Genomic DNA, 12,667 nt, shown 5'->3' on the forward strand with positions numbered 1-12,667 from the left:
TCAGACCAGTGCCCAAAAGTCATTACCATCTGATGGCTGTGAGCCAGTGTGAAATGAGTTACTGGGCTTTATCCAGAATCTAGTGGAGAAATCCTGTCCAAATTGCATAACTATGGCTACAGTTGGCAGGGGCCGGAGTACTTATTGGCAGTCATGGCACAGAGCTTGAGGACTGAACGTACACTAAGAGATGGGATCTTTAGATCTTTTTTTTTTTTTTTTTTTTTTTTTCACCTACATCATGAGTCAATGCAAAGCTTAAATAGGTGATTCTACTTTCGGGTGTGAGGTACCACTGTCCGTAGATGTGTCAAACCCCCTTTAAACAGCATCATTTAAAGCCAAGATGCAGTTAATCCCGATAGTTACTTCACTGTGATTGTGGAGTGAGGATCTGTGATCGCTTCTCTATTGTCTAAAAAAAAAGTTAGCCAGACAAACCAGAAAACAATTAAGGGTTTGCCACATGAGAAATTATTTCAAAGTAAAAGCTTAGTGCTCATGAATTACCATGAAGTCTAGGATGATGTGAAGCAAAATGGAAGAATTTATCTAAGAAGGATTATTTGTTGGCATGTTAGTAAGGGCTTACACTAGACATTAGTTATTCTCATGGTCATTCAGGATAATGCTGACCTTTTTCAGCACCTTATTTTCCCCGTTTTCCTTCTCCTGGCTTCAGGATCTCTGTAGGTGTGCCTTTCTGTAAAGGAGCTCAGGTGAAACAAAGCATGGAGAGAGACGCTCAGTAACCCATTTGGAAAAAAACAACAGCAGCATGCTGCTTCTAAGCACACATTTCCCATTCTGTAACAGAGGCTATCACATGGCAGTTGTGAGTGGTCCCAGCCCTACAGAGGAAAATATCTCTCAGGAGCAGTACTCCAAAGAGACATGAAAGCTGTGGTGGCTGCCTGCCTGCCCTTGTGGTGGAAGGTACGTTGTAAATGCTGGTGTATTTTAGTGGAAACAAGAGAGAAGCTCTAAATTTGATGAAGGTATACTAGTCTGGTGGTGATCTTCAGACATTCAACTTTGATTAATTCCCTGATGCAGTCAGGAAGTTTCTCAGCAGACTACAATAACCTTATTTCTGATACTACTGTTTTTCTTCAGTTGTCCCAAGCTGTGCTGAGTTCATCAGGGACGGGAAGCTAGCCATAAGCAGACTGACAGAATAGGCTACTGCAGAGAAGCAGCCAGATTTAAATAGCCTGAAATACCTTGCTTTCATTGCACTCGCACATAGCTCCTTAGGAGACCTTTCAGAACGAAGAGGGCTTCTAATCCCTAGATAGAGCCAGGGCTGCATGACCAACATCAGCTTGTTACAGCACAGCAGCAAATGCAAAAGGAGTTGGGCATTCACCATCCCGTACTGTGCATTTCACACCTGAAATCAGAAGGCAATTGTTGCCAAATTGGCAAGCTCTTGTGGGTTTCTACATATATGTTACATTCTGGGGAAGGGACTGCTGGAAAGTCTTTCCTCTCTGAAGTCAAGCAACCTTGTTGAAATTCAACTCTGAGCGGAAGAAGTGTGCTTGCATGTTCCATGGTCATCTGCTGGGTGAGAAATCAAAATTTCAGAGGCAAAAGATCTGCCCATCTTCTTAGCTAGCAGTCAGGAATTTAAGTCATGAAGGGATCCAGAGAATGGAATGAGTTTTTCTTCTTAGAAGATGGGAAATGATCCGATTGAAAATGTTATTCCTATGTCTTTTAATTTTATTTGCTTGTTTTCAACACTAAACTGCAATGATTTTACACTAGTTTTGGCCCTGGGCATTAGCTGAAAGCAAAATCATATGCTACATGACCTCTTCAAACTCTTGGAAAGTGTAAATTTGAATGCCAGCCTATTTGTGTCCTAAGTTTTCTGCCAGCTCCACAATATATTAGTCCTGATGATGGAACTTTGGGGAAGATTTTAATTAAGGTCAAAGCAGCAGGTCAGGAGCCAATCAAAATAATAATGCCAATTGTTTCTAGAGACCTAACAGTAAATCGAGAATTTCAAGCCTGCTCTTCAGCTACTCTGTTGGAGACAGCTGTTTGTAAATGACCCTTTAGTAAGATTTCTTACAGAGAAGCAAAAGGAAAGTGAGAAACTGCCAGTTGAGGCTTTTCATGCTGATCGCATTTTTGTCTTTGAGGCTTAAAATACTCACAAGCACTGAAAGCTGATATTTATGAGTAGAGCTGGGGGGAGGGGACTTAACTCCCAGCTCATCACCAACATGTCTAGCTGTAATCTACCAGCTCCATGGAGATTCAGTGCTCTGATATTTTTAGAAGTAATCACCTCCATATATTTCAGCATTGTTCACTCTAAACCACGTTCTTGCCTTTTACTATTTAAAAAAAAAAAAAAATCTATGAATAATTAACTGGTTTTCCTCATTTTCCAAGTAGTGCTTATGCAATTCAGTGAGAGGAAGTGCTGTTGAACTTGTAAGAGCATAACTTTATTAATTCGTTGAATTGTACGTCCATGTTCTGCTCTGGCTGGAGTACCGTAAATCTCTCTGATTCTTATGGGCTTCAGTGACTGTAGGTATGTGCCAAGTAGAGAGACAAAGACAGTGTAAAGGTGTAACCAAGGATTTGACCTGCGTAATACAAAAGGCAAAAAGCTGTATTTCACAGTCTGGAAAGCACAGCATATCTCTTTGGCAGAAGCAGAACTTGAACATCAATTTGCTCTAATGCCACTGAGGCCCAATAAGCCTCAAATCCAGTGACCATTTCAGAGGCTTCCAGAGAAAACCACTGTAGTTAACATCAAGCTCAAATAACTTTCTCAGATTTTGATGGATAGAAATATTTAAATGCCTTCCTTCAAGTCTTGCAACCCAGCCTATAACTATGCCTTTTTTGTTTTTCCACCCCTTATATTTATAGCAAATTTTCTAGACACTATGCCCTTACGAAGTTCTGCCAAGTTGAGCATGGAGACCAGAAGAGAAGATAGTGAGAGCACGGCACCCGCCCCTCTGCCAAAGAAGCTGTCCTGTCAGTGCCACCACCACTGTCCTGAGGACTCAGTCAACAGCACGTGCAGGTTTGTGGGATATCTATTTGGTGGTGAAACATGAGGAAAACCTATATGTGGTAGCTCAGCAGTCCTAGGTTGGGTGTTGGAGTTTTTGTTTAAGCAGTAACTGGATTGTTTATACATTGTGTCTAAAAAATCATAAGTAATTTTTACCTAGAGATCAGCTACATACTTAGATTTTTATGTTAGGGGGTTTGTATCTTTACAGTTTTAGATAATACTTGTGTTAGTTCACTGTATATGAAATATTCTGAAGGTAGGAGTTTGTTTTTAAAGGTGCATGCAGTTAGAGAAGACTTAATGGAAATGTATACTGAAATGTCAGTAAATGCTTATAAATTTATAATTACTGTCTATGGAACACCATTTATAAGAACCCTGCTCTTAGTGTGTGTCTTTGCAATAGCTGAGCTATCTTTTGTAGATCCTTAAGGCTTGTTTTTCTTGTTTCTATGCTAAAAGGATAGTGATCTTTTTCTTGAGGTGTTGAGCATTTTCTTACACTAGCTATAGTCTTCTGTTTGATTTTGTGTTTAGAGTACTACAAGCCCCTCATTTGGGTTGGATTCTGCTTCCTCACATCCTTCTGTCTCCTCAGGGAGGGGCATGTCCAGCTCTGCACAGTCCTCTTGAAGGCACAGCTGTGGTCTGTGTTGACCTAACACTGCGTGAAGCAGCAGAGGTGACTGAGGGTGCCAGTTTGCCCACCCATAAGCAGCTCTTGCTGTACACATATTATGGCTGCTGAATGAGGGTAGTGGTTAAACATCTCTGTCATAGCTTGAGGTGCATGTTCAGTTTGCTTCAGCTGCAGAAAAGCAGGTCAGCCCTTCATATTTCACATGAGAAAATTAAACTTTTCTGCTTACTTAGAGCAGGTGAGATACTGGAGATATTCACATCAGCTATAGCCTAGTGGATTTGTGGGAATGTGAGAAACAAAGCAGGGCACAGAAGTGAACCCAACCAGCCATGCCAGTTGGGTACGCAGTACTGTTTGAGGTGAGACTCTACCATTGTGTCAGCTTTTCAAGGCAGCACATTAAAAAGATAAATGTGGAAAGCCTAAGGTTGCTGAAGATATTGTGCTGGATTTGAGTGTTGTTTTGTAGCCAGTCTTAATTATGTTCAGCCTCCAGTTTCACACTGAAGTGTATCAAAGCTTTGATGACAGCTGTAAATACCATTTCCCATTTCTATCCTCTTCCTACAAACCCATCCTCTAGCCATGAGTTAAGTCTAACTGTTCTCACATGGCAGTCAATTTAAAAAGCTGTAAACCCCACTCTGATATCAATTTGCAGATCCCCTGCAGTGTGAATCAGCTGTTTCCTGTTCCTGCCCAGCAAGAGTCACTGCTTTCACATGTGCTGTCTCACACGCACAGTAACAGGGAAGTTGCAGATGACACTCAAATCCATGACCTGGGAAGCACAAAGGGACCCATGTTAAGGAACCCATTGAACAAGGTTTATACCCCAGCTGGGAAGCCCTGCTGTTGCACTTTGGTTTGTAGGCATTACTGATGTTAACCATTTTTCATGTTACCAGGAGGTATGAGTAAATGTCCCATTAAAATAGATTTATGAATTTTCACCTCTCTGCAATACTTAAAAGAAACTTTCTTCACAAATCCCCTTATAGTGTCAAATACCAAAGTTATTTTTAGGTGTTAATACACAAAGATAGGTAGTTAAGTGGTAGTGAACTACAAAATTATAACCCCTGTTGTCTTAATAATCTTTGTACATTTCAGGCTTGAATGTTCTACTTGAGTGACAAAATTTCTTTTTTTTTTCCAATTTAGACATCAAAATGATAATTGAAATTGGAATTTACCCATCAAATATTAATCACTTTCCTGTCCAGGAAAATGGAAATACTTAAAGACTTGTATTAGAGCTATTCCTCTTTCCTATCCTGTGCTGTTACCTGAGCAGTATCCACCTTGCCACTTGCCCAGTGAGCAACACAAGTGAAAAGCTGCTGAAGTGTTTGGAGTAACATAAAGCAACAAAAAATGAATTAACTTGAATTAAATACCCTTCCTTTATGGCTTGTCAGCAGTAATCATTTTCAGGATGATCACTTTTATGGCTCTCCTTACCGTGGTGTGAGATACAAAGGATACAACACTCCTTGTTCCTTTTCCCTGTATCTACTGAACTGTTAGTCTGTAATACTTTCCTTCTTGAATTCCTTACCACATAGCTGGAATTCTGGACAAAATATGAAAAGGGCCATAACAGAGATGAGACTCCAAAGCCTACTGTTAGGAAAGAGTAGTTATTAGGTCTCCAGTTAGCTGGCTGGGTTGACACCAGGTTTCAAAAGATTTGGCCAAGATCAACCATGTTAGCAGAGATTATTCATTTTCCCTCTATTTTGGGATCTTCCTACTAGTCAGGCAGTAACTTCATACTTCATCTAGCCCAAACAAGTGCTGGCGCAGTTTGAAAGCACTCAGAAATTCTCATTGAACCTTGCTGTAAAGGAAATCTCCCCATATTGAAATTTAAGCAGTATTGATCCCACTGTGTTTTTCTGAATAATAAATGAACTGCTTTAGATTAAAAGTTATTGCATTAATTATTGCTTCCCTCAGATGTAGTCACTAAAAGCCTTTTACATTTTATATTTAAATGAATATCAAACCTCTTGTTAGCTCTATCAGTCTGTTAAGCTTTGAGCTATGCTTGGACTTGCAGTTTATATCTGCCAGCCCTGCAGGAGAAGCCAGCATATGCTGGGGTACCCAAAGGCCTGGTAAAGCCCTGACACCTGGGAAATCACTGATAACATATATAGCCAGGGTGGGGGTTCTGGAGAGCATCAGGCACTGTCCCCTTCCTCTCACCCAAGCAGGGAAGGCTTTTGCATGCCCAGGGGTGAGGGCTCTGAAAGTTCAATGGTAAAACACTTCCAGCTGTGTTTACATTAACTCTCAGAATAAAATAGCTAGTCCTATTGCAATCATTAAAAATTGTTCATAAGAAGTAGTCTGCCATCCCACCTGAAGATTCTGGCCTGCTACCATAGTTACTTATCTATTGAAGTGTAGATCCTGCATGTAGTACCAGTAGTCTGAATGTTTCTATAAAAATGAGGACATCTGGTGGCTATTTCCAGTCTTCTCCGCAATTGTATTTTTAAATGTCAATATTCTTTAACCACATCTGTATCAAACCCTTTTAACAGCCTGCTGTGTTCCTGTACAGAGTTTCCCTTTATATTTCCACAGCTTAAGTCCAATAATACTTAGAAAGCTAAGGATAACACTCTAGCTTTAGGTGCAGATTGTATTCTCTATCAACAGAGGAAAACATAGCTCTAGGTTACGTGCTTTAAAAAAATGGGGTAATCCACAAGCACTAGTTTTGGAAAACCCATTACAGGCTCATCTCATCAAGTGAGGGTTAGCCTCAGAGAGCATGAGGTGGCCTAGCCAGAAACTGAAGGTGATGCTAGGGCCAGCCATATCCTCACCTATCACAACCCCATTTCCCCAAGGGTACCTGAACACAACAAGCAAAGACAGCTGCCCTGAAGTCCTTTCACATGACTAGTAGTGATTCGGATCCAGACAGGAAACAAGGCTGGAGACAGGCACTCCTGTACTATCACTCAGAGAGGTGTTTCAGCCTCAGACCTGAGCTTAAGTAGAAGACCTGGCTAGGGGATGTGAGTGGGTGAGTGGATAGGGGTGTCCCAGGTGCCACACTGGGCAATTGAAGCTCATAAGTGTGCTCTTAATGAAGCTCTAGTGTGCTCACCAGGAGCCCTGACAACACAGATCTTTGCAGAAGGTTTGCAGTCATCTGCTTGTAATGGGTGTGTTAACCTGCAGCATGTTGAAACTATTCTTTCTTAACATCTGTGTGACGCAGAAAAGGCTTTCAGTGAAGAAGCTTAAAGCTGCTTCGAACACAACCAGGACCTTGTTTTACCGTGCCATTTCAAGCTTTGTGTGTACAGAGTGAATGCACAGGCAGTTTGTGTCTAATCATAACTAATTGCATATTTTAAAGAATAGTGTTAGATTTAATTGGTTTTGACTGCAGTGGGATTACAGTAAAGGCAGAGACTGATTAGGTGCCTTGTTGTACTCTAATTTCCATTCGCAGATAATGCTGATGGTTTTTAAGATCAAGCTGATAGAGTTTAATTTCTTACGTATTGTCTACTGGTCTTGATGGTGTTTCTGGCCAACTGTGCCTTGAGGTAGTTTTGGTTATCTAAAGCAATAAAATGATTAAGTTGCCTTTCCAGTGTTACCAGAGGTGATAATTCACTTGAGCTATGTTATTTCTGTTCTCCCATTCTCCAGATGATAGGGTTGAATTTTCTTTGTGATTTGGTATGTAGAAGGAAGATTTCCACAGTGGGCCAAAGCACTGAATTCAGACAACTTTTCTTTTAAGCGCCTTTAATTTTTAGGGTAAAGTTGAACATTTTCTGATAAAGGAGTTGTGGTGAGGTCTTCCAAGTTAACTATTTCAAACTTTTTTTGTTGTTTATTTTCATTTTTTGATGGAATCCTTTATACTGTACCAGAGGCAGTTGAGTCCTCTTTGATGATTCAAATAAAAAAACAAAGGGCAACAGAGACAGATATTTGCAAGCTCCAGTCTTTCCTTGCCCCCTCTGTATGTTTCAAGTGTGGCTATGCAGATGACTTCACCCCAAGTGTTTAAACTGAAACACAAAGTCCCCCTCCCACACTTTTCAACTGTGTCCCAGAAATTCCTTGTTCTTAGTTTTGCTTAGGTCTTGCCCATTAGGTATTTAGTATAAACCTTAAGCTAAATAGTAATGCAATCCCTCTATTGTGACCTGTTGCATTAATTACTCTCAGTGTGGGAGTACTTTGTTGTTACTGTGCAGAAAGTGCTGGAATACCTTACACTTCCCTTGCATATTAAATTTACTTATATTAAAAAAACGAAGTGTAACAGCAAACCTCCATATTAAGTCTGTTGTAGCATTAAAGAAGGAGCTACATCATACAAATTCAACTGCAGTGTAATCTTAAGGTCAAGTAAAAGAGAACATTTGGTCTGTGTTTAAATTTTGGAGACAAAAGAAAGGAATAAAAAAAGTTAAAAAGGAAAAGAGGAAGATGAGTAGCTTTGTTTTGACTGCTTCTTGATAGTTCTCACATGTACTGAAATGGATTTTGCACAGAAGTGAAAGGTGCTAGAGAGCCCTTGTGAAAATGCAGAGGTACCCTGTCAAATCTCACATTTAACGTGAAGCCTGCAGTTTCTAGGACTGTCCCTCACAGATAGGCATAGTGGCATGTTTTCTGCATTGTGACTCCATGTGTCAGGGAGAACTGATTTGTGATCTAGTAGAACAATGCAAGACATATTTGGTGGGCTGGGTCATGTCTCAGTCCTGGGAGAATAGTTACGACATGTAGAATAGAGAAAATTTTGATTGATAGACCTATATATCATCTATGAAAAGATGCTCTGCTAGTATGCATTGGGTATTCTCCATTCTGTGTGGAGGGTCATCATTGGGCACCCAGAGAGCCGAAAGGTACCATGCACAGAACGGCATGTGTGGTAGGACCAACATCACCACCTTTGGAACTCGTGGCAAGAAACTGTGGCCCCGTGTGAGCCAGCTTCTTTGCTTTGCTCCACCTGTATGTCTCTCCTTGCCTTCAGAGTAGCTGTGCAAACATCTGAAGGTGCATCTGGCTCAGCAACTGTGTAATGCTCTTGTTTGGTTTCATGTTACTTCCCTGATGCACAGCTGCTAACTATATTATTTTTTCTGAAAATGTGTTGAGCACATTTACTATGGCTGTTTGTTTATGGATGGTGTCCAAAGTCAGCGTTTTCCTAAACTTGGCCTTCATCATCTTCATTAAGTGAAGGGTGCAACAAAATACGTAAATTAGATGCAAACTGGGAGTCAGCCAATTTTTGCATTAGATTATTTCAGCCAGTCTTTACAGAAGAATATGAACTTCCTACTTTCTGTAGGAATGGAATTTAACATTTTTACATTTTTGATAATTTTTTAAAAGTGTAGAAACTTGCCATGTTGCTTTGGATGGAAATGAAAAGAGCTTTAGCTCTTTCTGATGTTGAAACCAGGAGTATAAAGAGGAGTGGACAAAAACCGTAATACTCATATGGACTCAATTGCAAATAAGATTAAAGATAAGGAATCTTTTCATCAGGATATTTAACCGATCTGTTTGTGATAGGCACTGAACAAAGGGAAGATTTTGCTTTTCTGAGTTATGTATTGCCATCCCTGGCTGCATCACACATGCAGAGAGCAGTACAGGAAATCTTCAGCAGTCAAGTTTTGGTAGCTGAAGTATGGCATCTTCTGTGAGAAATGGCTGTTGGCCAGTGAGGACATCTGTGTGAGCAGCTGCAAAGCTGTTGGCCTCTGTTCCTCTCTTCTGTCATTTAGTAAAGGTCTCCATTAAGATTGCTTTTTTCTTTTGGGTAATCTGTAATTATTGCAGCATCTTCTACATCAGTGTCTGTCAGTGTTTCCTCTGTTAACCCCCTTTATTTTGCTCGCATTTGACTTGGCAAATATGTGGCATACCAAACATGTGCTTACTAGTGATCGCATCCGAAATGTATTTAACCGTTCTCCTCCACCATACTCTAATAAGATGTTGCTTTAGTGTAGTGGAAGCTAGTGGATGTGTACCTGGATGTATTCAGTAACATCAGGTTGAGTTCCTTTTTTATGCTCCATTTGTAGAAACAAATTACACAGTATTCAAATTACACAGTTTAAGAAATAATTCTATACTACTAATCTTTGCTAGGAAGTGGAGAATAGGTGTTTCATCTTGCTTTGCATGTATCAGCAATGTACATATGTTTCTATTTATACAGTCAACGAAATAAACATGGAATTGGAGATGATGCAGACTGATCTGATTTGGTTTTGAGTTGTTATAATAGTAAGAACAGTTTCATTTCTGCCATAGACAGGTATGAGGTAATCAATAAAACAGCAGAGGTATGCCCTGCTCTTTACTTGCAGCATGTGGTCCATCTGACATCCTGTGAACCAGGAGAACAGGTCAGGGGCAGAAGGGGGGAAGCAGGTACTTCTTTCTTTTAAGAAGAGTCACTTCTACTTCTTGCCCAAACACCTGAGATATTTTCAATATGATAATGAGTTTTTACATTGCATGAAAGCTTTCTGGTTTATTTTTTTCTTAGAGATGCAAACAAATGGTACCAGTGTTTATTCTGCTCAGCATTGCTATTTTTGTCTCATACTTTTCCTTCATTACTCTTCCACTGTCTGTAAAGAACATGATTTATCCTTATTGTTGAAGCTTTGCAACTTTTCTGTTTTGCTCTATCCAGTCTAATTTTGTCTTTTTAAAATTGGGCTAAAATTTTCAGAGGGACTGAAATGCTTGAGGAGCCTGAATTTAACTTTCAGAAATGAGCTAAGAATCAGTGTTCCATGGAAGACAGAAAAAAAAAAAAAGAAATAAAGCTGCATACTTTCCTGCTTCTGCCCCCCCCCCCGCAAACAATTTGACTTTTCCTTCCCTTGCTTTCCTCTGGTGAGCTGTTTTGGTTTTGCTGGGGACAGTTAGCTGTGGAGTTCCTTTTTGTGTTTCACTTGATTGCAATTTATTGTTTTGTTACTCTGTCCCCTGGGTTAAACTTACTCATTACTTTGAATCAAAGGCACCATGCAAACAAATAAAATGTAATCTAATATAATATTCTGCTCTAATGGATTCCTTATAGTCTCTTTTCTTGGCAATCCTATTGTTCCTATCTTTCAAGCTTAAGCAATGAAATCAAGGTGGTTGTTATCCAGAAGGGTTGCTGTCTCCTTTGCATTACTCATATGCACAATGTCAAAGAAGGGTAGAAGTCATCTCTTGCTTGTCTGAGAAAGTCATTTGCAACGTGCAACTGGTTACTTTTCAAATCCAGAAGTCAATAACCTGTGATAGATTATTATTTGAAGTAATAAGCTTACTATGGCTAGACCCTGCACCACTAATATAAAAATATGCCACTGCGAATATTTGACATGATCCTATCCAGCATCAGCCTGTCATGTAGTTAATACTTACAAATTGTGTTTATCTCTTACATGTGTAACTGTGCCTCTGGTTTCCTAATCTTCATTGCCTTTGCTTTTATAGCCCTGTTAGATTCTCCTTTCATTCAAGTAAGGACAAATAATGTGAAATTTTGCTGTCTTTCAGTTTTCTAATCCTTTTTTCTTTTTATTTCCTTGTTTTAACTGAGTTTGTTTCTTCTCTTCTGAAAAATACTCATTGCACATAATAACAGTGTTATTTTCCTGGGGAAATAACAGAATATTTTATTTTTATATTACTTAAATGTCTTATATTAAATATTTTTTTCTTTATTTTTGGTTCCTCTTCCTGCAAATCAGTCAGTTTGTGTTTCTTGCGCATGGTGTGTATCTCCCTCAGAGTGCACAGAAATCAGTGTACAGCAGTCTCAGTAAAATGCAAACACCCTTTTTGTGTCTTTCTCCCCCTCTTTCCATAGCGTTCAGGCACTTGACCTTCATTGAGGAAGGACTAGCACCATCTAGCCATCTGTTAGTGTACTTGTCCTCCTGGTGCATGTTCTTGTAAACAGAAGCGTTATGGATCACTTCAGCCTTATAACCCAAGTAAACAGTTATGAAGGGTGTTGATAATAACTCAAGGACTCATACACAAGAGTGTTGCAGTTTGTAATATCGTTAAAACAAGAATCACAAATCACTCTTAATAATATTTTGTATTTAGTACCTCAAAAATGTTTCCTTCTTCAGGTCTTCACCGTGGTGCAAATATTCATGCCTTGTTCCCCACACACAAGGTAGACCTGCTGTAGTGTTGATGCTCGCACTTATATAGGTCTCCCAAGTCTTAACACGCTAATGACCATAGGCAGAGAATTGAGATGTTTGTTAGTGGTGTTTATAGGTGTTAAATGTTGGAAAGGTAAGTGCGAACTCCTAAGGCAGAGCTTCCTTTGTGTGTGCAAGAGCTGGTCCACAGGCCTGTAGGCTGTTGGACTGCACTGAGAGAGGTAGGTTGCCTTGGGTTCCTGAGTCATCCAGCCTGCCTTAGTGCATCAATTTGTTAATGGCAGATTTGCCTTGCAAGGAACAAAGTTTAAGACTATATTCAGCAGCATATATTTCACTTCAAAGCTTTTTCCTGATTCATTCTTTCCAATCCTCAGTACTGATGGCTACTGCTTTACCATAATAGAAGAAGATGAGTCCGGTGGACATTTAGTCACTAAGGGATGTCTTGGATTAGAGGGCTCTGACTTCCAGTGTCGGGTAAGAAAGCATTTGCTGCCAGTGTTGCTTGGCTTTTTGACAGCTTTCAATTGAAGTGCGGTCAACAGATGTTACTATGTCCGTATTTTTCACTTCCGTTTATTTGGTAGATAGGTAGTAATAGGACAAGGGATAATGGCTATGAAATGAAAGAGGAGAAATTTTGGGTAGATGTAGGGAAGTTGTTCTTTACTGTGAGGGCGATGAAACATTGGAACAGGTTGCCCAGAGAATTTGTGGATGCCCCATCCCTGTCAGTGTTCAAGGCCAGGTTGAATG

At 39.9% G+C, this 12,667-nt stretch overlaps 1 protein-coding gene across 3 annotated transcripts in view; it reads left to right on the forward strand.

Moving 5' to 3' along the window:
* Positions 1-12,667, forward strand: part of BMPR1B (bone morphogenetic protein receptor type 1B) — a 150,188-nt gene that overhangs the window by 114,185 nt on the left and 23,336 nt on the right. For all 3 annotated transcript variants that reach the window (XM_062637634.1, XM_062637635.1, XM_062637633.1), the window contains exons 2-3: positions 2,905-3,064; positions 12,286-12,388. In XM_062637634.1, the coding sequence (XP_062493618.1) occupies positions 2,922-3,064; positions 12,286-12,388 (246 nt within the window). In that variant the 5' untranslated portion in view covers positions 2,905-2,921. The remainder of the gene's footprint in view (positions 1-2,904; positions 3,065-12,285; positions 12,389-12,667) is intronic.

This window comes from Pezoporus occidentalis, unplaced genomic scaffold (genome assembly GCF_034315485.1).
Source record: "Pezoporus occidentalis ecotype Australia unplaced genomic scaffold, CSIRO_AGI_Poc_V1 ctg53, whole genome shotgun sequence".
Lineage (NCBI taxonomy): Eukaryota > Metazoa > Chordata > Aves > Psittaciformes > Psittacidae > Pezoporus > Pezoporus occidentalis.